Genomic DNA, 25,165 nt, shown 5'->3' with positions numbered 1-25,165 from the left:
GGAGATAGTGAAAGAAATTCTATTTAAACTGTATGTAAAACAAACAAAATGTGTTCTTTATTCCCAGATTAGAGATGATTTTTGCCAAATTTGATGAAGTGCAAAATTCAGGCGGTATGATTTTGAGTGTCTGCAAAGGTAAGAATAATGAAATTATCCCAGTTCTCAAACATTTCTAAGACTATTTAGCCAGGTTTTAGATACTAAAACATGTTTTCAGGTCAACTGTTTTATCACTGGTTCAGGTCAACTGTTTTATCACTGTTACAGCAGATGTGATTTTGTGGCTTGCAGCTTAGTTAGGACATAATAACAAAGTCTTTACACGCTGCTTCCCATTACCTGTTCTCGGAATCTTTTGGAGCAACTGAAAATTTAATTATGGTTCAAAGGTGTAAAATGATACTTTTCTTTTGCCTGAGTTTTTGTATCTTCTGAGTTGAAGAAATATTGACCCTCTTGCCTTCCATGGTTCATGAATACAAGGTTTTTTATTCTCAGAGTAATTGTTGTATTGAGTTGTTTTTAGTAGAAGTTGTGGGGCTGTTGGGCTCTATCGCGTGGAGACTCTCAGTAATGATACCAGTGAAGAGATGTAGACATAGGAACTGCACCAGCATGGCCTCCTTTGGCTTCTCAAGTAGAATGAGACCAAGCTGGAATTCAGAGAGGTTTCAGGTTGATATGTGGCACTTAACACGATTTTGTGGTTGCTCTTCTTTTTGTAAGGGTGCTTGGTTGTGTTTGGTTTCATTGGGCAGCATTTACTTAGACTTTAGTTTTTAAACAACAATTAGCCAAATATGTGAAGAATATCTTCTACTTCCAAAGATAGTTCTAGGCAATTTTTCCACCTAGGAAAGCAGGCTCCTATAAAAGAGAGTGTGGTTAGCTAAGTAATGTAAATGATGTTGGGGGGGAAAATTGGGTGTGTGAGTTGTTGTATGGTCAGATAATGGGAAAACCAGTTACTAATATAATTTAGTTCTTTTTCTCTGGATGAAACTAAGACTGAGTCTTGTTGTGTTGCAGGAAGGCAGATGGAGTGAGAGTTAGTGCTAAAAAGATTGTCTGCCCAAATCTAAACTTAGTTCCAGAAGCATAAATTGGCTTCAGCGCTACCAGTCCTGACTGCCAGCTGTTTCTCACTCTTCTCTGAATAGAAGGTGTTTTAAGTACCTTATCTTTATTTTTCCCGCAGTTCCCTCTATTTCCATAGAAACCAGAAACAGCAAGAAGATGGATAGTTGTTAAAATTCCTTGGATTGGGATGGCTGTGTTTTCATGCCATTTATAGTGCATCCTCCTCTGTGTACTCCACACTCTAGTTACAACTCTAAAAAAAAAAAAAGCATCTTGCATATTATAAATTTAAGATATTTTTTATTATATGAATATGGCTTATTTTGAAAGTGCTATCTCTTGTATTTTGTGAGGTTATTTCTGTTACCTTCAAAATTGATTTTATATTCTTTATTCTGGTAACTCCCATTTCTTTTTCTCTTATTTATCTCTCCATAAACAGGAGGTTTGGGGTTAGGATCTCGCATTTATTTGTATTGGAGATTAGCATCTGAATATTTTAAGTGTGGTCAAATATGAACGTTAACGTCTGATATTGATACACACACGCGCACACACACACACACAGTGGGATGTAGAAATAGGTCAGGATGTTTTTGATGACAGTGTAATCCTGTCATTGAAAAACACTTTAATGGATTTGTTAATAAAGGAAGAGACTAGAAGAGGGAAGCCTATTTATCACGTTGGCGAGTCCCAGGGCCCAGGTCTTCCTCTACTTTGGCTGTATTCTCTCTCAGTAATGAAATTCAGCCCAAAAGCTTTAAATGATAACTATTTGCTCTTGGCTTCTAACTAAATGTGTGGTCCTTTGGCCCTGATTCATCTCTCTCATGCTCTAGTTTTGGTAGCCTGTGGCCTCGATGACATTTCCATTGGGGTGCCTCATAAACATCTCAGGCTTAATAACATGTCTACAAGTGGGAAGCCCATTGTCTTTACTTTCCTCTCAAACCTGTCATTCCCCCAGTTTACCCATTTCAGTCAATGTCACCACCAGTACCTCAGGCTAGAAACCTGAATTGACCCCACATCTGTGTACCTTTAAAATCCTAATACATCTAAAATTTTGTTTTGTTTTTTTTTCCTGTTTCCACTGCTACAACCCCACTCTGGGTCTTCAGCTTTTACCTGGATTACTGCAATAGATACCTGTTCCGGGTTTGCTCTTTAGAATCTATTTTCTACCCAGAAGTGAGAATAATCTTAAAATATAAATTAGATATTGTCACAATAGTGAAGAAGACAAAGTATGCTTCAGGGAGCCTACTCTCTAGTGAGAGAGATAGATTATAAACAAGTACATGAATAAATATCCACAGTGATTACAGCTAATAATGGAAGAAATACAACTACCCTTTGTTTAATGAAGTGAAATTATTCCTAAAATCCTCACCACTAAGTGAAACCATTAAATGAAAAATTATTTCCATCAACATTATGGTTTTTGTTATCCCAATCTAGGATAGTAATTTTTTTTTTTTTTTTTTTTTTGGAGAGAGAGAGAGAATGAGAATTCCAGGCGGGCTCCACGCTGACATAGTGTGGAGCCTGACATGGGGCTCAAACTCACAAACCGTGAGATCATCACCTGAGTTGAAATCAAGAGCCAGATGCTCAACCAACTGAGCTACCCAGGTGCCCCATGAGCATTTTTTAAATAATTTTTATAGGTAGAGACATATGTCAGTTGAACACTGAAAACAAGTTTTTGTAAGTAACAATTTGAGGGCAAAAATTTGTACCCAAAGTAATACTTTTTAAAAAATTTTTTGTACGATTTTTCCCTACAAAATTTTCAGTCCTCATTGGTTTATTGTAATTGTGCACTCAGCCTCAAACTTTAAAATTACAGAACAGGAAAGCATTTTAGGGCGGAGTAAAGGCTCAACACAAAACCTTGTGTGAACGGTCCCTGCGCATGACAGACCAGAAGACCGTACGTGATGGACATAGATACACAAAGCAGGTTGCTGTGAATTCACCCAAATGTGGCATTCAGTTCAGATTTGTTCCGTATGATAGTCTAGAAGCTGTTATGGTAGGTAAAACTTTTTAGTGTGTCTTTGCCTGAAACAGTAATAAGGAAACCTCATACTTCGTATTTTGACTTAGAGTGTTTGGGGATGAAAAATTCATTTTAGTAAACAGACAAAGATAAAAACAGTAAACCACAGAGGATTTGTTACAAAGGTGGTATATGTTCTTAAGAGTCATTATAGCTGAAAGTCTGAACTGTCGCTAAGTAAAGTAAATAGGGTATGAAATGGTGAGTAACTCAGTGATGCCCCTTTAGACATAATTAGTGGGGCAAGCCTCTCTGAGAGTTGACATACTTGAATTAAGACCTGATATATGAGAGTGAGCTAGCCATGAGGTAAATGGTAGGAAACGTGCCTCGGGTAGAGAAAATGTGACCAGAAAAGGTCTTTAAGGACTGGCTGGAGCTAGGGGTGAGTGAAAGGGAGACCATGTATGAGCTGTGGCTGGAAGCATGAGCAGGAAGCATGACATGAGGGCCTTGTTACGGGCTCTGGGAGTTTTGCTAGACCTCTGGGAGAGGAAGGGTTTTAGGCTGGAGAGAGGCGTAGGGCGTTGGGAGTGACATGATCTAACACTATGTCACATTTACTTACTGTTTGAAGAAATAGTCTTGTTTATGTTTTCTCTTTAGTCTGCATCTTCTGCCTTGTGCATGCCTCGGTGTATAATTTTACATTTCATGCTTTTGTCTCTGGTTTCTTTCCTAATCGCCATATCTGTACTCTTTTTTTTTTTATGTTTATTTTATTTTTTGAGAGGGAGAAAGTGAGCAGGGGAGGGACTGGGTTGGGGGGACGGGTGGGGGGGGGTGGTGCGGGCAGAGGATCCGAAGCGGCTCTGTGCTGACAGCTGGAGCCCGACGCGGGGCTCTAACTCGCAGACTGGGAGATCATGGCCTGAGCTGAGGTTGCACGCTTCTGCCGACTGAGCCACCCAGGCGCCCCTCTGTACTCTTTTGATGTCAGTTTTGGTTGAATTCTTTGACTTGATTTTCTAGAGCATTAGTTCAGCACACTCAAGACGCAAAATAAATTATGTCATCAGAGATTTGAGCATATCATTTAGTTTAGAAAGGCAAGAAGCACACTTTTTTTTTTTTTTTCTTTGGTCTGGAGGGTTCTTCGAGCCTGACTTTCATTCTCGTATTACAAAGTAAGTGAGGCAGGATCCCCGGCTACAGTGGCGTTCGCCCTGCCGTTGTAAGGAAACCGAGCTTACCATTAATCAGATCAAGGCTTGAAGGAGGCAGCACCAGCCCTGGAGGAGGCAAAGGGCTGAGCATTGCAGACTCCCTGTGATTATGGCCGGGCCTCTTGTTGTCATGGAGCTTTCTAGACTGTCTCCTACGCGGAGATGTAAACACCAACAGTGTTGGTGGCTGTGACTGCAAGTCTTTCTCTCTCGCAGTGAAAAACCTCTGCATACTTCTGATTTGCCTCGTGTGTGGAGGACCTCATGAAATCTTGGGGTGAAATCACTGTAAAATACTTCCCAGCCTCTCCATTTCAAATAGCTACCAGGAAGAGACTTGCTCTTGGAGGCTGGCAGTAAAACAAAGCATAGATATCCAGCCTTGAAATTACCTTGATACTTGGCAGGAAGGTAACCTGAAGTCTAGCGTTTTCTGTGTTGGTACCATACCCTTTAGTGAGAAGCAAAGCAACCCTTTTCTTAGACGGGTTTTAAGGGGTGTCTGCCTGTGACCGTGAGCCCCAGGGCCTTCCCGGAGCTTGACAATGTGCCTCTGGTCGTGCTGCTCGGACGGAGGGCGCCCCGCTCCCGCAGCTGCGCACTGGTGAGGCCCTGGCTCCGGCAGGAGCAAGCTTTGTTCCGTGTGGCTCTGCTGTCCGCACACAGAGCGGCCTTTGATGGGCTGCCTTTGACGTGATTTGTTTACGGCAGCCAGAAATGCTTCCTGCATAATGAGAGCAGTTAATCATGGAAACGGGGCTGTTCCTGTTTGTGCGCTCGTAGCAGGCTTCTGTCGTAAACATTACAAGGTAACGACAGAAGGATGAAAACCTTTTTCAGAGGCACAAATCAGTTAATCCCCCAGATCATGTGATTGCTACTGATTCCAGGGGTATCTTTAGAGAAGCAGAAAATGATTGCTGAGCACATGCCTTGTGTTTTGATGATTGCATTAAGAGTCCCCCAGTGGGATGGCATTTGCTGGCTCCCGGAGCTTTTCTTGCATTAAATTTCGGGCAGCCAGTACAAGGAGAAGCAGCAGAACCCGTGTGTCACCACTACATGCAGCTAAAGAATAATCTTGATGAAGCTCTGCGAGCTTCTGCTGCGTAGACGAGGGTTTTCTGCGAGACCCCAGACTTTTATTTTGAAGTGGAGTAGCAGCTGTTGGCTATTGCGGTGCAGAGCTGCAGCGCGGCCTGGGTCACACAGAGCTCGCTCGGGGTGGCTGCAGGCTGCAGGCCCAGCCCAGTGGCGCAGGCTCCCAGCTGCATTCATCTGCGGGGCCGTCTGACCTCTTGGTTTGGTAGCGCTCCCTGGACCATCTGAATGGCTATGGGAGATGGTGAGTAAGATTTATTTTCTTCTTACGCTTGTGTGGTACACTTCCCTTGAAAGTGGCGATCCTTCGCTGTGTAGGACATACATTTCGCCCCTGAAGAATGAAGGACACTTGTGTGTGTGTGTGTGTGTACAGTCGTGTGTGCATATGTGCACATGTGTGCTTACTTGTCGTTCAGTGTTCTTTTCTACCTAGTACGTCTGCACAGGGTCCAGCAAAATGACCATTTACCTTACAACCCAAGCAAGCCCTCAGCCTCTGGCAGCTGGTGTGAAAGGATGTTGGAGGAAACATGGGATGTATGCAGAAGCTTTTAGGACAGAACACGGCCTTTGAAGAATGACAGATTTGGGCAGGAAGCTTTGGTCAGGCAGCCTGTCACCTCTCCTGCTGTAGATGACAACAAGTAGAATGCTGTGGTCCTGAAGTATGTCAAGAAGCAAAATGGCTTGCCACAGACACCGTTTTACTTACTAGGCTTGTGATTTGTCAGTGGCCCCAGTAAATAGTTTTCTAGAAAATATTTAGTTTTTTACAGATACTATGCAGGGTATAATTTGATTAAAAATTGATTTTACCAGTGTTTTATTTCAATAAGAGTAATTTAAAAAATATTTCTATAGTGCTTTGTAGTGTTCCAAAGCACTTTAGTATACTTAGTATACATTAACTCATCAGGTACGTAACTAAACGAAGTGTACAGAGTATCTTGGTATTTCCATTTCACGGGTTGGGAAACTGAGGCTTGCTGATGTGTTAACTTCCACATGTAGGCACAGAGAGCAAACCAGAACCAAATCTAGAACCTCACAGTGCATTTGGTATTATCCTTCATAACACTTATTACCTGACTGTGGGTTTTTTCCTTATTAAAGCTTTTGTTAAGATGCTTAGAGGTATACTTCATAATCTCATCAACACCAGAGATGTGTATGAAGGGGAATTTGAAGTTCCTCAAAAATATTCTGTGTATTTTCCTCTAGGTTCTTAAGGAACACTGGTCTGTATTCAGAAGTTTTAACTCTAACAGTTTTATTCTTCCTTATGACAATATGATGACTTCTGTCTCAGTTTGTCCCATTGGGACTATGAGGAATGGGGTGCAAATGTACCAAATTGATGATGTTGGTAAAGAGCCATTTGAACTGTTATGTATGTGTTAATGGAAATATGATAGTGTATTTTGTTTTGATAGTGTAATGGTTTATTCCAAGAATTTATGTAACTATGTTATGTGTCTTTCTAGAAATAATTTTAACTACTGAGTTTTGAGGCAAAATCCATCAAAATTGATAAATTAATTTCTCATAATTAAGGACATTGCAGGTTTATATATATATATGTGTATATATATATATATATACACGTGTATATATATATATACACGTTTTAAACCTTAACTTATAGGCAACTCTAAATGTTGCATTTGATTTGGGCCGTATTGAGGTTTTATTTCCTTTTCCTTTATTTCTTAAACATAGATTCGATGGCTATTTACTTAATTTTTCTTTTTTCAAGTAATACATAAATACATTCAGACTATTTAAGAATGTACTGATTTTTAAAAATCGAAGTAACAGCCTCTTATAAAGCCTGGAAGGTAACCTTCCTGCTCATTCTGTCTTCAAAATGGGAATATCTTCGTTATGTTTTATTAATACAGTAATGCATCTTCATTTAAAAATAGGAAGTCTGGGGGAGGTGCCTGACTTGCTCAGTTGGTATGGCACGTGACTCTTGATTGTGGGATCGTGAGTTCAAGTCCCCCTTGAGGCATAGAGTTTACTTTAAAATGTTTTTAATTTAATTAAAAAATAAAAATGGGCACCCGGGTGGCTCAGTAAGTTAAGTGTCCAACCCTTAATTTCAGCTAAAGTCAGAATCTCACAGTTTGTGAGTTCAGCGCCCCCATTGGGCTCTGTGCTGATAGCTTGGGATTCTCTCTCCCTCTCTCTTTGCCCCTCCCCAGCTTGTGTGTGTGTGTGTGTGTGTGTGTGTGCGCGCGCGTTCTCTCTCTTTCTCTCACTCCTCTCTCTCTCAAAATAAATAAAAACATGAATAAAAACGGGAAATGTAAATAGTATATACATGTAGTAACAGGTTATATGGGGATTTGTAGTTCTTAATGGTTTCATGTTCACTTCTCTGTGTGTTACTCTTCCTCACATACAGTGTACTTACACCATACTACAGTCAGGTGAACATGTGTAACAGATGGATTATGCTGTTTCTAACCTGGGTGTCTTACTCTTTCATTTTAATTAACAGAAATATCTTCTTTCCAAAAATCCAAGCAATGCAGATAAAGTAAAATTCCCCTCAGAACCCCCTCAAGCCTAGGTATAAAGAGAAGTAAGCACGTTTATTAGTATGGTGTTTGTCTTTGCATACCTTGCACTGTGCCTTACATGCATATTAAGAATCAAAATAAATGGTTTTGTTTTGACTCCGTCTGCATAAATGTTACTGTTCTGAAAGTACTTTCACCATTTGCTATGTCTACTCAATGTGGCATAGTTGTTTATTTTTTTTTAATGTCCTCATGTGTAAACTGTTTTGTTTGTGTGAACTGTTGCATAATAAATACTCCATAGTATGGATGCAGATAACCATTTTTTTTCTGTTAAAGAATTTGAGGTTGTTTGAGCACCTATAATTTTTCTAAATGATTCTGAGATACCTTTCTACAAATCATATGTGTGTGTGTGTGTGTATATATATATATATATATATATATACACATGTGTATATATGTTTCTTAAAATACTCTAGAAGCAGAATTTCTGGTTGTAGGCTCATATTCATTTCAAATTGTGTTAGTTATAGCTAATTTCCTCCAAAAGAGGTTTTATCACTTACATTTCCACCATCGGTGCCTGCTGTCCAGCATTCTTTTCAGTTCTGGCTATTGTTACTAATTTAAAAAAAATTTTTTTAATGTTTATTATATTTTTGAGACAGAGAGACAGAACATGCATGGGGGAGGGGCAGAGAGAGAGGGAGACACAGAATCCAAAGCTGGCTCCAGGCTCTGAGCTGTCCGCACAGGGCCTGATATGGGGCTCAAACCCACAAACCGTGAGATCATGGCCTGAGCCGAAGTCGGAGGCTCAGCTGACTGAGCCACCGAGGCGCCCCTCGCTATCATTACTATTTTTAAAATTTGCCTATCAAATGGATGAAAAACATTTTTAGATACCTCTCTGCTGTCTGATAAAGTTGATTAAGATGTTGATTATCTGTATTTCCTTTTCTGTAGATTGCATTCTGGCATCCTTAGCCAATTTTTTGGTTATTTGACTTTGTTGTTGTTTTTGATAGTTGCTGTTTACATATTCTGGTTATCAATCTGTTATCTATTAACTATATGTTACATAAGCTTAACTTGAAGACCATATGCAAGATTTTATTAGCAGTTTTATTTGTAAGCAAACTGAGATACTATACTATCAAGTGAAGAGTTGTTGAGGGTGGCTTTTACGTGCCTTTGTGTTTAGTTTTCTTTATCCTTATCCAGGAATATAAAACCAAGTAGTCAGATGATTGTGAAGTAGCTCGGGGCAGTCAAGCCATACAGAGTTAAAAACCTGTAGGATTATTTTGTGGCACGGAGCCCTGCAATCTGCCTCAAAAGCTCATGAGAGGAATTTGGCCTTTGGTTGTTATGCTGCAGAAGGGCTGGAAAGAAATAAGGTTTTGTTGCAAATAGACTGTTTCTACACTTAAACATTTCAATAGTTTATTCTTCCAAACATGAATCGTTTAAAAAAAAAAAACATATACAAGTGATGATATAACCTTGACTTTATTTCTAGAGGTAAGCCTTCTGGATCACTCCAGATTGACATATCAATACTGATTTCCCGGGTAGGAAGCAATAGCAGGAACCGTGCTGGGTACATCTCCCCTCTTCTGCACCCTTGAATATTCTGTGCTAGAGCTGAGCAATACAAATCACTGAAAGAAAGCAACCCTTTAATTTACTGGCAAAAAGGCCACACTTTTTTTCTAGGAGCAGTGATAATGGGAAAAACAAAGAGTCTGTAAGGAGAAAAAGTAAATTACAAGGGATAAAAGATTGGACATTCAGCAATATAGGCAGTTCTCTCTCTCTCTCTCTCTCTCTCTCTCTCTCGGTACATGTAGAATGTATAGTTGATGTTTTGTTTTTTGTTTTGTTTTTAGTGTTTATTTACTTTTGAGACAGAGAGAGAACATGAGTGTGAGAGGGGCAGAAAGAGAGGGAGATGCAGAATCCAAAGCAGGCTTCAGGTTCTGAGCTGTCAGCACAAAGCCCGATGTAGGGCTCGAACTCACAAACCGCAAGATCATGACCTGAGCCAAAGTCGGAAGCTTAACCGACTGAGCCACCCAGGTGTCCCTGTTCTTGACAGCTTATGACCAACTGAAGTGGTCATGGAAATTTACCCAACATGGTTTTTATAATGGTTCTAAATAAGCCTTATTTTGAGCCTCATTTATTACATACTTGATAGTATGGTTGTCACGAAATACGTTGTTTTCAATTTTATTAATACTAAGTGACGGTTTAAATTGTGTTTGCCCCTTAACTTCATTGAACTATCAAAGGTCTTAAAGTTTAATGGGCCTCTTTAAAGAAAAGGGTGTAAGACTTCAAGTAGGTTTTTTAACTAGTGAGTTAATACCTACCTAGAAATTCTAAGAGACTTTATCAAATTTCTTTGTTTCTTTTAAACTTTATAGAAGATGGATTTTATTTTTTATAAATAAAATTGTTAATTTAAGATCAACTGTGCTGCTGAAAGTGTAGCATCTTTATGTGAATATTAAAATTTGGTCATTTTATTTTGAAGCACTTGGATTTTTAATTTCTAGTCATTTTACTGAAAGTTTCTGTTTTAGTTTAAATTGAATGTATTTTAAATGTTTACTGATTATTTTACTTCTGAAGACTTGTGTGACTTTCTTTAACTGAGAAATCTTCTACTGGTTTTTTTGTTTGTTTGTTTTGTTTTTTGATGAGTTTCTCCCCTTCATTAGTCTTAGTCTCTCCTTAGGAATTACTAACCAGTCAGATAGTTGTTGCACTATCCTGTGTGGGTTCACTGTCCTTTATTTTGTCTTCTCTATTAAGCTTTATGGCTTTCTCTTTGTATTCTAGGGGTTCCTTGACTTTCTCTTCTAATCCTTCTATTACATTTTAATTTTAACAAAAGTTTATAAAACTAAACCTTTTTCCATTTTCTGGTGGTTCCTAATTGGGTGTGGGAAGAGCTAAATGATGAAATCATTTCATCGATTCTCAGTGGTTCCTTGCAAATCATTCCTGTATTTGCTGGCTTAGAGGTTGTCACCTCTCTGTCAATCTAGGTAGGTAGATCAGTCCTCATTGCTATTTCAGTCTGCTTCTGAGAATTAGGAGTTGCAGCCTTACTGTGGCTTTATTCTTCAAAAGGTTTCTGTTTTTTAATTTGCATTTTATAAGAATTGGTTGCTATCTTCTGGTTGCCGATTTCACATACTTTCCCTGCCTCATTTTCTGTGGTTTTGTGATGCTGCTTCAATTTTATTAGGGTTCCATCACAGGGTTTTAAACAAGAGAGCAAAGTGATTCAAATTGCTATAGTTCTTTTAAGGAAGTATTTCAAACATACCCCAAAATAGAGACCTTTGTGACAAACCTCCATTACTGCCCACTAGCCAGCTTCAAGAAATTATCAATACATAGCCAATCTTTTTCATCCGTGTCCCTACCTGTCTGCCCCAGCCCTGCCTGTCATGCTGCACTGGGGTGTGTGTGCAGACATGCATACACGCATGCACACACACAAAGTAACAAGTCTTTTAAGAAGACAATTAAGAGTACTTTCTAAAAGACAGGTTTCGTTCGTTTGTTACCCGGATATATTTTATTGACAACCAGTTTTCACATCTAAAAGTTAACCCTTAGTGTCAAATATTCAGTGTTCAGGTTTTACTCAGTTGCTTCCTAAATATCTTTTTACAGTTTGAATATGGATTGAAACAAGGTTCACCATTGCAATTGGTCGATATGTCACTTAAGGCTCTATTCACCTAGAGCTGTTGTCTTTTTCTCCTCTTGCCACTTTTTTGTTGAAGAAAAAAACATCTATCAGGTAAAGTTTTCCCACTTCCCAATGTGATTTTGATTATCATATTGCCATGTTGGTTTTATGTTTTTGTTTATTAAGGTTTTTATATCCCCTTTATTTCCTGAAAATTAAAAATTCTGCTAATGGCTTGATCAGAATCAGGTCTGAATTTTTTATTTTTGGTTTTTTTTTTTGAGGGGGTTAACACATTTTGGGGGGCACAAGTGAGTGAGGGACAGAGAGAGAGAGAGAGAGAGAGAGAGAATCCCATGAGGGGCAGAGAGGGAAAGGAAGAGAGAGAGACACGTGGTTCACCCTATGTGGGGTTAAGCTCTCCCAACACGGGGCTCGAGCTCATGAACCGTGCATGAGATCATGACCTGAGCCGAAGTCAGATGCTTAACCGACTGAGCCACCCAGGTGCTCCTGGACACACATTTTTATAGATGATATTGTGTGTTTTGTCAGAACCTGACAAAATCAGTGCCTGATTGTCTTCTTGTGTGTGATATTAATATACAACAGAACGTTCAGGCGTTATCAGTCTGATCTATTCTTCAGAAGTTTCCCACCAGCCTTTCACTTAACAGTTTCAGTAGCCACCGATCCAAATTATATTTTTAGATGATCCCATTGTTGACTTTGGGGTTTGGAAGGTCAAGAATAGGACCAGGAAAGCCAGTTAAGAGGTTGTTGTAGCAGGATAGGCAGAGATGATCCTGGTTTGGCCTTAGATTAGGAGTGGCAGCAGAAATAGAGAGAAATAGGTGCATTTGAGATCTAACTTGGAGTTATGTGCAAGAACTGTTGATAGATGAGGGCAGAGAACTTGGAATGGGGCTCCTATATCATGAGCTTGAGCAGCTAAGTAGATGGTGATTTCATTTACTGGGAGAGTAGGAGACTTAAGGACAACCGGTTTGAAGATGGTGCCCGTGTTAAGCTATACATGTCAAGTTAGAGCTGCCTTTGAGATATCCATGGGGGAGATGTTTAGTAGGGCAATTGAATATGTAAATCTGATATTCAGAGATGGTATAGGCTAGAAACAAATATCTCAGAGTTGTCAGCATACAGAAGGTGTTTTAAACTATTGAGAATGGATGAAGGCATTTAGAAAGTGTGTAGTCTGGAGAGAAGGATGATACTCAAGATTAGCGGTTGGTTAAAGGAGGAAGAGACTGAGCTAGAGGGACCTGTGAGGTCAGAGGAAAGCCTAGGGAAGTATTCTGTTGTAAAAGCACAGTGGGGAGTGCAAACGAGTAAGCATGTTTGAGTTTCCGAGACACCTATAGTACGAACTTATAGTTATTATTGTTTCCTAATCTCTGTTGCTAATTTAGCTGTTAAATATGACCATGGTCATTGTTAGATAGGTAACAGGGTAAAATTATTCAGGAATGCAGAGTCATCCTACTCATTGTTTTAATTAGAATTAGGAAGGATATAACTTCAAGAGAAAAAAGGAACTTTGGTATAAGAAACTAATATGAAACAGTATACTTGTGCATGAAAATCTGTGACGTGGGTTTTTTCTGAACTGATTGGTTTACTGAAGAAAAGCCACACAAAATGAATTTTTTTAATGAGATATGGTATACAGTTTTGGCTTGACCTTTTGTTTGGCATATAAAGATGGAACAGTTTGCATCCTTATGAATTCAGAGGCAGGAATTTCAGGTTTGCAATACATGTACCCGTAGAAGTGAAGTGGAAAGTTTGAATAGCCATTTGAACATATGGCTTTCTTTTGAAGGGAAAAAGGAAGGAATCTGATTATGGTAATACGAATTTACAATTTCTTATCTGAAACCTTGGGGACCAGCTATGTTTTGAAATTATGAATATGTCAGATTTTAGAAAAGCAATGATCATAAGCCATATATCATACAAAAACTCCCAACTGCGTCTTGGGCTGTACCTCGAAATCAAGCACATTAATATTTTTACAGTTAAGTATATGCAACTTCACAATGAGTTAATTAAGGCAAAAAATAGCTTCATGTCAGTTCACATGTTGTTCCATAAACTGAGTTCAAATCAGCTTAGATTTTGCTACCAAAATTCAACTAGTGAATTTAAAAAGACAAACATTTAAAAAATTTTTAAAAAATCTTTACTTATTTTTGAGAGAGAGAGACAGAGTGCTAGTAAGGGAGAAATAGAGGGAGAGGGAGACACAGAATCTGAAACAGGCTCCAGGCTCTGAGCTGTCAGCACAGAGCCCGACACGGGGCTCAAACTCACAGACCATGAGATCACGACCTGACCCAAAGTCGGGCGCTCAACCAACTGAGCCACTCAGGTGCTGCAAGACAAAACTTTATTTATTTATTTGTGTTTTTATGTTTTTGTTTCTGAGAGACCGAGAGAGACAGCAAGACAAACTATTTACTTATTTATTCATTTATTTATTTATGTTTTTATTTATTTCTGAGAGAGACAGCAAGACAAAACTATTTATGTTTTTTTTTTATTTCTAAGAGACAGACAGCAAGACAAAACTATTTGTTTATGTTTTTATTTATTTCTGAGAGACAGAGAGAGACAACGTGAGCAGGGGAGGGTCAGAGAGATATGGAGATACAGAATCTGAAACAAGCTCCAGTCTCTGAGCTGTCAGCACACAGCCCCACCTGGGGCTTGAACCCATAAGCTGTGAGATCATGACTTGAGCCAAAGTCAGATGCCCAACCAACTATTCCAAAAAAATAGAAGAGGAAGGAAAGCTTCCAGATCCATCCTAAGAGGCCAGCATTACCCTGATACTAAAACCAGATAAGAACCTACAAAAAAAAAAGAGAACTAGAGGCCCACATCTCTGATGAACGTGGATGCAAAAATCCTCAACAAAATGTTAGCAAATCAAATTCAGCAATAAGTTAAAAGTCATTCACATGATCAAGTGGGATTTATTCCTGGGATGTAAGAGTAGTTCAGTATTCACAAATCAGTCAGTGTGATACATCACATCAACAAGAAAGAGGTCAAAAAACATATCATTTCGGTAGATGCAGAAAAAGCATTTGACAAAGTACAACGTCCATTTTTCATAGAACTCAACAGAGTAGGTTTAGAGGGAACATACCTCAACATAATGATGGCCACATATGCAAAACCCACAGCTAACATCTTACTCAGTGGTGAAAAACAGAGCTTTTCCCCAAAACTCTGGAACAAGACAAGGATGTCCATTCTCACCACTTTGATTCAGCATAGTACTGGCAGTCCAAGAAAAAGAGATAAAAGGCATCCAGACTGGTAAGGAAAAAGTCAACTTTCACTGTTTGCAGATGACATGATATTATGCATAGAAAGACTGAAAGACTTTATCATAACACTACTAAAACTGATAAATGAATTCAGTAAGGTAACAGGATACAAAATCAATGTACAGAAATCCATTGCATGTCTATGCACTAGTAATGAAGCAGCAGGAAAAGAAATTAAGAAAACAGTCCCACTTAAAGTTGCACCAAAAATAATAAAATATCTAGGAATAAACTTAACTAAGGAGATAAAAGTCCTATACTCTGAAAACTATAAAACATTGATGAAAGAAATTGAAGATGACACAAATGGATTCTGTGCTCATGGATTGGAAGAACAAATACAGTTAAAATGTCTACACTACCCAAAGTGATCTACACATTTAATACAATCCCTATCAAAATACCAACCTCATTTTTCACAGAAGGAGAACAAACTGTCCTAAAATTTGTATGGGACCATAAAAGACCCAAAATAGCCAAAGTAGTCTTGGAAAAAAGAGACCAGAACTGGGGGTATCACAGTATCAGATTTCAAGATCTACTACAAAGCTGTAATGATGACAACAGTGTGGTACTGGTACAAAAATAAGACACATAGATGACTGGAACAGAATAGAGAGTCCACCAACTCTTGATTTCAGCTCAGGTCATGATCTCATGGTCCTGAGAAGTGAGCCCTGCCTTAGGCTCTGCCCTGGGCATGGAACATGCTTAAGATTCTTTCCCTCTCCATCTGCCCCTTCCCTGTACTTGCTCTGTCTCAGTCTCTGTCTCTCTTTCAAAAACAACAACAACAACAACAAAACACAGAAATTCACGATTATATAGTCAATTAATTTTTGATGAAGGAAGTAAGTAAATGCAATGGGAAAAAGACCACCTCCTCAACAAATGGTGTTGGGATAGATACATGCAAAATGATGAAACTGGACCACTTTCATATGCCATAAACAAAAACTCAAATGGAATAAGGATCTAAATGTGAGACCTGAAACCATAAAAATCCTAGAAAAGTACAGGCAGTAATTTCTCTGACATTGGCCATAGCAACTTTTTTCAATATGGAAATTGAATGGAAGAACATATTTGCAAATGACATATCTGATAAAGGATTAGTATCTAAAGTATATAAAAAACTAATACAACTCATCACCAGAAAACAATTTAATTGAAAAATGGGCAGAAGACGTTTCTCCAAAGAAAATATCCGAATGACTGACAGATCCATGAAAAGATGCTCAACCTCACTCATCAGGAAAATGGAAATCAAAACCGCAATGAAATATCTCCTCACACCTGTCAAAATGGCTAAAATCAAAAACACAAGGAACAACAGATGTTGGCGAGGAGGCAGAGAAAAAGAAGCCATCTTGCCCTGTTGGTGGGAATGCAAACTGGTGCAGCCACTGGAAAACAGTATTTTTGGTTCCTCAAAAAAATGAAAAATAGAACTGTCATATGACCAAGTAATTCCACTACTGGGTGTTTACCCAAAAAATATGAAAAACACTAATTTAAAAAGAGACATGCACCCCTATATTTACAGCAGCACTATTTACAGTAGCCAAATTATGAAAATAGCTCAAGTGTCCGTTGATAAAGGGATAAAGAAGATGTGGGGTGTGTGTACACACACACACACGCACGCACGCAAATATTACTCAGCCGTAAAAAAAGAATGAAGTCTTGCCATTTGCAGCAGCATGGATGGATCTAGAGAATTTAATGCTAAGTGATATAAGTCAGAGAAAGACAAATACCATATGATTTCAGTCCTGTGTGGAATTTAAGAAAAACAAAGGAACAAAGAAAAAACAGAGACCAAGAAATAGACTCTTTAAGTATGGAGAACAAACTGATGGGTACCAGCGGGCAGGAGGATGAGGGGATGGATGAAATAGACCCCGGGTATCACAAGCACACCTATCCTGGTGAGCGCTGAGTACTGTATACAATTGTTGGATCACTGTGTTGTACACCTGAAACTAATAACACTGCACGTCAGCTATTCTGGAATTAAAAAAAAAAACCCAACATGCTAAAGCTGGACTTTTAGAACTGACTGGCTTTCAGGCATTGCAGATAAGGGATTGTGGGCCTGCAGTCTCTCCGTGCTTGCTGAGAACAGCACCCTGGAGTTATGTGAAGGCAACAAAAGGTAGATAGAGCCTTATTCTGCTTGGGTTTCTTTTTATTTCTGCCCACCTGTCCCCTCCCCCATCCTTCCTCCTCCTCACTTCCCTTCTCTTCCATTTCTCCTTTATTTCTATCCTCCTCTTCATTCTATCGTCATCTCTTCTTCCTCTCCCATGTATTATCTCTGTCTTTTTCTCCTTCCTTTATCAGCTATTCTTTTTCTCTCCTTTTCCATTTCAGTCATACACATAACCATTGCAACCTGGTACTTCAATAGTTTTTATCTTCTAGTACTTTTAAATTGTTCATCTTGATCATTTTGGGGACTAAACTATACCAATGTCTTTTTGGAGTGAGAGCAAAGGTGTCAACATAATCATGCTTTCTGTATTTGATCCCTTTTTATTTATTCAGTAAATATCAAAGCACCTAATATATGTATCCCAGGTGATTTTTTTTTCTTTCTTTGTTTTAATTCATCTTGCAGTTCACTTGAGCTGTGTCTAATCTGTCATGCCTGCCCACTGTGTTTAAGTTTCAGTTATTGTATTTTTATTTCTAAAAGTTCTGTTTGGTTGTTTTAAAAAATCTGTCACTTTTCAAATTTTCTAAAAGATCTCAAATTATTTTCAAACTTTCCTACTAATAAAGGTTTCAGATATAAGCATTTTATAGTCTGTGCTTGATAATTCTAGGATTTTTAGTTCCTATTGTTTATTTCTGTTTATTCTTGCTCACGGTGTCTTATTTCCTGTCATGCCAAGTGACCTTTCAAAAATTATTTGTGCACATAATGTGAGGCCAGAGACTTTATTCCAGGAAAATTTTGCATTTTCCTTGGCCATTGCTTGGGAGTAGGAGGGCTCGCAGTGTGAGCCAGCTAAGCTTGAGGGCTCGAGAGTCTTGATGGTCTAAGCAGTTGACCTCGGTGAAGTACTCCATTTGATTTACTTCTCTGTTGTTGTTCTTCGAGAAAAACTGGAAAAGAATAAAAGACTGTAAGAAGATAAGGGCTTACTTACCATTCATTTTAACCTTGAGAGTATGGTCATTTGGTATACCAGCTTTTGGTGGGAAGGGTCTCCTATTAGAATCTGTTTCTTTTTTATGTGGGTTTTCAAATTCTATTTCCTTTGCCCCACAAGACCTCAAAATAGAAACTCATATGTCCTGGTTTTGTCCTTTATTTCTTACTATTTATCAGATACTTAATTGTTTTTAAGAAGATTTTTGTTTTCAGATATCTGTTCTATTCAGTGTTTATAGTTTGCTTTTGGAATTGTGTTTCAATAACCAAGAGACTGCAGATGTTCCTACTGTGAAATGGGTCATTCTAAGCATTGTACCAGATTTGGAGTTATGGCAGTGGACAAAATGGACAATTTCTTATTCTAATAAATAACACATTTCAGTGGGAGGAGTCAGATAGTAAAGTATATAGATGGTAAGTGCTAAGGAGAGAGATCAAGTACGGAGGTGGGGATAGATCAGTAGTGTCAGGATGTTGGAAAGGTTATAATTTTAGGATCCAAGGAAGACCTCACTGAGAAAGTGATAGAAGAATAAAGATCTAAAGGAGGTGAGTAAATAGGGTGGCTCTGGAGGGAAGAGCATTCTAGGCAAAGGGAACTAGTGCAGAGGCCTTCCTAGAAGTCTCAGCAAGGAGACCGGCTGGTCTGGAGAAGAAGATGGAGAGCGGCGAGTAGGATCACATTGGAGAGAACGACATAGTACTTGAGAACTTGGAGCCCTGATAGACCTTTTTATGGAGTCCTAAGAGGATTTTGAGCAGTGGTATAATGTGATTTTGTTCAGTTCAGGACGTTATGTTGAGAATAAGCTGTCAAGGGGTAAAAGTGTGAAGTAGGAAGAAGGGTTAGCTGTGGTACTTAGCCCAGGACTTTTCTAGGGCTGTTATATGTTACAGCGTAAACAGGACAACATTTCTGCCCACTTTCCGTCCAACTTATAGTTTACTCTTAAAAGTGTATTCTTATTTCAGGAGGTGATAGGTGTGAGGAAGAAGTAGAACTGGTTTGGTCTGAATATTTTATAGTTAAAATATTTTTAAGCTTAGAATATTTATAATTTCTATATAAATTACAAAACATTTTTAATTTAGGGACTTGTGATGATGGATTCATTTTATTAATTCTTTTAGCTTACAGTCAAGAAAAGGTATAACATTATTAGAGTGGTAAACAAAAATTTCCCCTGTGTAGAGAAGTCCTTTTTTGCTCTATGTATTTGAAGCTGTGTTACTGGGTACATAAAAATTCAGAGGGTTCCCCCCCTTTTGGATTCATCCCTTTATCATTATTAAAAGTCTCTATCTCTAGTAATGCTTTGTCAAACTGTTTTGTTTGAAATTAGAATAGCTGTATCAACTTTCTGTTGGTTGGTATTTGCCATGCTATCATTTTACCTTAACTTTTATGTGACTTTGTATGTAAGGTATATCTCCTACAAGCAGCCAATTTTTAAAATTCAGTATTGTTTAGTTCATTTACTTTTAAGGCAGTTTCTGATATATTTGGTTTCATTTTTGCCACTTTATCTTTTATTTCTATTTTATCCCCTTGTCTTCATCTTTTTTATCTCCTTTCCTGCTGCTTTCAAGTTAATCGGAGTCTTAAATTTTTCTTGTATCAGTTCATCTGTGTATACATTTGCTCTCATTTTAGTGGTTACCCTCGCAGGGGTCAGCGCACTTGCTTGCAGCCTGAATCCAGCCATCCTCCTCTTGTACATAAAACGTTACTGAAGCACAGCCACACCCCTCTGTTGACATATCAGGTATCACTGCTTTGGCACCACAATAGCGTAATGGAGTAGCTGCACAGTGAGATTCATGTATGGTTTACAGAGCCTAAAATATTTACCGTATGGTCCTTTGTAGAAAAAATTTGCCATCTCCTGCTCTTGAGCAGTGGTTCTTAAACTTGACCATGCATCAGAGTCCCTGGGAGAGCCCCCATCTCCAGAGTTTCTGATTCATTAGATTTCGGCTGGGGCCAGCGAATTTGCATTTTTAAGAATTTGCCAGGTGATGCCCAGCTGCTGGGCCAGTACCACTGTCCTAGAGGCTACAGTATGCATCTTTGACTTATTCAGTAAAAAATAAATGGGTTTACTACTTCCACAACAGCATTTAAAAGCCCAAAACCTATTTATTTGCTTACGTCTTAGGAGCTATTTTGTGATAATTTCAGACTGATAACTCAAAAGTCCATAAACAGTAGAATGGATATTACTAAATCGTGATATGTTCATACCCTAGAAAACTATAAGCAATGAAAATGAATCTTCCAAACATCATATTGAGTGAAAAGAAGCTAGATGCCAGAGTAGGTATTGTATGACTCCTTTATATAAGGCTCAAGAATGGCTAAAGCTAACTCTGGAGCTGGAAGTCAAGGCTAGCTGGCGGCAGTAGGCAGTAATGACTTTGGGGAGGTCAGTGAGGGTGTGTGTAGGGTACTGACACTGATCTTTTGGTCTGGAGACTGGTTACACTGCTTGTTTGTTTTCTGGAAATTCATTGAGCTGCATACTTACAATTTATATACTCTTGTCTACCTTATTTTGATAAAAAAGTTAAATTTTATTTTCCCAATAGTTTGAGGAAGTCAAGAGTTAAAAAATTTTTAAGTGGTAAGAGACATTTACTCTTTTCAGTTCTTGTGTATGTAGGAACAGAGCACTGTTTCCATGGGAACTTGGGGCTACTCGCTGTTTTAGTACCTGTCTCTCTGTAGATTTGTGTGTCTGCTCTGTCTCTCGGCTACATTTTCTTTTACAGGGTGGTGGCAGAAAGTTTATTTGGGACCATATTAGTGTTTTTTACAGAGCAGTCTATATAGAGCATAGGTTTTATCTGATCCAGCCTGGCTCCTTACTAGTATTATGCTAAAAAAGAAAAAAGAAAAATCTTTCAACTTGAAGATGGTTTTTTTCAGTTTAGTTTTTTCTTACACATTGTGCTATTTAAAAAAAAAAAGCCAACTTGATGAAATGGAAGGTGGCTTTATATTGGTGTGTCTATTTGGTTTTCTCTTTTCCAGATAAATTAAACACCTTACCTCTTGTCTGGTATATTTTCTTTTTATTAAATGTTAAATTATGTTATATTAAATATATTTAATAGTTGAACTTGAAGTATCCCTCTGTAGTAATGATTTCATGCTGGTTGATTTGGGTGTTTGCACAGGAAAGGGGAACAAGTTGAAAGGAAAAGATTCTGACACGTTATTGAACTGAAGCCTGTGGTAAATCTGCTGTGCCTCGCCCATTTTGTTTGTCGCGGTTGGTTTGTGCAGGGTCCTAGAGAAAACCGTCTTCTCAGATGAGTAAGATGCATACAGCCTGTGATTGGGGAGAGGGAAGGTCCATATTCTACAAGGAGATGATACTAGCATGGTTACTAATAAATATGCTAAAAGGAGCTTTGAGTAGATATATTTTAGAATCATTTATGAAAATAGATTGTGCAGTTTGGTTTCTGTGGCCTAAATAAATAGCCGACTGTAAGATCAGAGTTAATTATGCACAGAAATGAGCACTGTGATGTTCCATGTTTTACTGATGCAATAATAAGCACCCAGCCGAATGAATATTGCATAAAACCTTGTTATATATGTATAAATCTTCTTATGAATTAAAGAGGACAAAGCAAATTTAGGTTTATAAGCCTTTGTATGGAAAGCCTTTGAAATTTAGGTAAGGAATAAGGATTGCAGCTGCATTGATAATTTTTTTAATACATGGAGAATTTTTACCTTTCATCTGGCAGTAGCTGCCATAAGATGATGTCACCTTGTAGCTGATTGGCTGTTACAGCACCTAGGGCAGGGAAGAGAAAGAAAAATGCCGGCACAAACCTCAGTGGTGGTTCTGTGGTTATTTCTGTCTATTTTTGATAGAATCCTTGCTTAGTACCAAATCTACTGTATTTGGCCATGTGAACCATCGGGAGCATCCTAGGGTGAGGGAAATTAAGCGCTTTCAGAGGAATGAGGCGACTGATTTGCAAACGGATCTGTGATTGTAAGTTGCACAATCTGGGTGTAAGGAATAAGGCAGGGCGTGCTGGAAGATATACTATGGGAGGAGCTGGCAGAAAATGCTTATATGAGTAGCAGAAAAATGAAAAATGCTTTCTACTATCAGAGTTAATATATTTGGTTTTATGTTCTGCCTTCACATATAGGTAGGAGAAATGATAATATTGCAATCAAATTTTAAATCCTGGACTATTTTATCTAGTGTTAGCCAATATATAAATGCTTAATCGAAGGAGCTTTATTTTGTATTATATCTTACAAAGTAAGGATTTTATTTACAGCTTTATTTGATTTTTGAGTCTTGTGGGAAATGGAGCAAAGCGTAGTTCTCTTAAAATACATTTTTCTAATGCTTTGTGCAGATAAAAGCTTTGATGATGAAGAATCAGTGGATGGAAATAGGCCATCATCAGCTGCTTCAGCCTTCAAGGTTCCTGCACCTAAAACATCCGGAAATCCTGCCAACAGTGCAAGGAAGCCTGGTTCAGCAGGTGGCCCTAAGGTTGGAGGTAATGTAAATCCATTTCAAACCCGATGTGCATGCCTCGTGCCCTTGTTATGGACACACAGACTCAGAACTTGAGAGGAATATGTTTACTCATGACTGCAGCACGGTTGCAGGTCTGGGGCGTCTGCTGCAACACACAGGAGAATATGCTGCCTTTTCCCAAATGCTTTTAAAATAGGGTCTATTGCTGTTTCCTGTGAATTAGTGTGGTCTTGAGTGTGCTCGTTTTTCAGATGTCATTTTTCAAGGGAGACATTTAAGGGAATTTTATAGTTTGGGGTTTTTTGATTTTGTTTTTAAGGAGACAGCAGGTTTTTCAGAATTTGGCTATTAATTTTCAGGTGCTGTAGTTGTGAAAGAAATACTGGTTTATGTAATGTTTTCTCTGTGTTCATCTAGTAATGAGTCTTGCTTGAATACTTCAGTGTTGGAAAAATGGTTGAAGATACGGATATTGAATCATTTGTCACAATAGGAAATGGGTGGTGGTCAAGTGAAATTGCCTCAAAAATGGTTTCTGGCTTAGATGATAATAAATAGGAAAAAACAGCTTTTATGAAGCCATAAACACGTAGTACATTCTTTGACCACATTAGAACTGCTTCTGTCATACTGTTTATCTTTTAAAAATTTTTATGGTTATTTTTCATATTCTAATAAGAAAGCCATGAGTACTCTTCCGGTGCTAGTTTCTACCGGGTCTTTTTGGTAGAATGAATCCTATTAGAATAAGTATTTAATACTAAAAGGACATTAGCTTCTTTCTCTTTTTCTTTTGTGTATGTGTGTGTTAGTTATAATTTGGGAGAAAAGATTTTGCCTTGTTTTTGAGAACTGGTAGGAAAATCTTGATCTTCAGAATTTTGGTTTTTCCCCTTTTCATCTATAGCTCTTTTATCAAAAGTATAAAGAAAGGAAAAATAAACTGTATATTTTGACCAGGTCCTAGAAGTTGTGTTTTCTTGATCTTTCTATACAACTAAACATTAATTTCAAGTCATGTGATAGTCTCAATGCAGAAAAAATACCATAAATATTTCATTTGAACTATCTTTAGTGTGCCATATAACTAACAAGAAGGATGATATATATACACACTGATATATCTGTATATAAACATATACATATATTTACATATATTCATATGCATGTAAATAAGTAGATAAGTATTGTGAAATAGAAATATCTTCCTAATTTCTCTGGGTATTTTGAGTAATTTATGCTTTAATGTTTTAATTATTTTCTCCGTGTTATAGGAATATATTATCATCCAAATGTTAGTTATCCTATCCTATTACATGATACTGTCTATTATGCATTCTTATCTCTGGTAAAAAGTATATGACATTCTGTGATTTCTTCCTTTTGTAACATATGGCTACCTTGAATTACTTGCAAAGGGAATTTTTCTGTCTTGACTTTTGAATTATAGATTTCTGGTATATAGTTATTTCAGGTTTTATTTGACTTAAAATGGATTAATACTTGAAATGCATGGTGATAATATTTAACATTTTTGTGAATCTGAGCCATTCATCATTTTATAATTAACTCTGTTTTTCATGTTTTATTTTCCTTAGATGAAAATTGAGATTGCAGTTTACCTACAAAAGCTTGCTTAATTTTGATGTTAATTAAATTGATAAAATCAGCTTTTTTTTTTTTTTTTTTTAAGGAAACAGCAATCTTTTTTTTGCCACATTGCCTTGTCTGGTTTATAGTCCTACCAGATATAAAAATGCTAGATAGCTTTTGTGATTGTAGGCATTAATCACTCATACAGATTATATCATCCATCTTCCTAAGAAGGATGAGGTCTTCATTCCTTCTTCCTTCTCCTCCTCGTCCTCTTTCTCATCCTTCTTTTGGCAATTGCAGATTAATTCTGCAGATTTTTGTCTGTTGCTTTTGTTTGCCACAGCTTATTTAGTTTCACAGCCTATTTTTCTATCTAAGAAAAGAGCTACTAGCCAGAGGATACTGATACTGCTTCAGAAATTAATGCCCTTCTTGGCTCTCAGTCTTTTGAAAATTTAACTTTAGATTTTCTGTTCTTGGCAGAGGCTTATTGATTTTTAGATTAGTTATAGAAAGTTTTCTTAAAAGTTTTAGAATCTCTAAGTTAGAAGGGACATTGGTCATATAGTTCAGTTTAGTGTTCAAGTATAGCAGTCCCTTTCACAATATTCCCATTAGGTGACTATTCAATATCTGATTAGGATAATGTATGCACATTGATTAAAATTTGGGACAAAACTACCTACAATACCACTACATGTGAGCATAATCAACTGATATATTATGACGAACTTTCTTCTAATTACTTTCATAATTTCTTTTCCACTAATTTTTATGTGTATGCGTATTTTCTTAGGAGGACTAAGAAATTCAGGCACCATTCATTATGTCCTTTTGTAAACCTTTTTTTCTTA

The 25,165-nt window shown here is 37.8% G+C and overlaps 1 protein-coding gene across 24 annotated transcripts in view; it reads left to right on the top strand.

Moving 5' to 3' along the window:
- Nucleotides 1–25,165, top strand: part of CLASP2 (cytoplasmic linker associated protein 2) — a 180,867-nt gene that overhangs the window by 34,154 nt on the left and 121,548 nt on the right. For 16 of the 24 annotated variants that reach the window (XM_039253708.1, XM_039253706.1, XM_039253705.1 and 13 more), the window contains exons 7-8: nt 68–138; nt 22,588–22,734. In XM_039253708.1, the coding sequence (XP_039109639.1) occupies nt 68–138; nt 22,588–22,734 (218 nt within the window). Of the gene's footprint in view, nt 1–67; nt 139–5,270; nt 5,663–22,159; nt 22,209–22,587; nt 22,735–25,165 lie in introns of those variants that run through there. The other 8 variants (XM_039253726.1, XM_039253724.1, XM_039253723.1 and 5 more) reach the window with 2 other exon arrangements.

The sequence above is a fragment of the Hyaena hyaena genome, unplaced genomic scaffold (genome assembly GCF_003009895.1).
Source record: "Hyaena hyaena isolate Hyena2069 unplaced genomic scaffold, ASM300989v1 scaffold_459, whole genome shotgun sequence".
NCBI lineage: Eukaryota > Metazoa > Chordata > Mammalia > Carnivora > Hyaenidae > Hyaena > Hyaena hyaena.
This window is presented reverse-complemented; position numbering and strand designations above follow the sequence as displayed.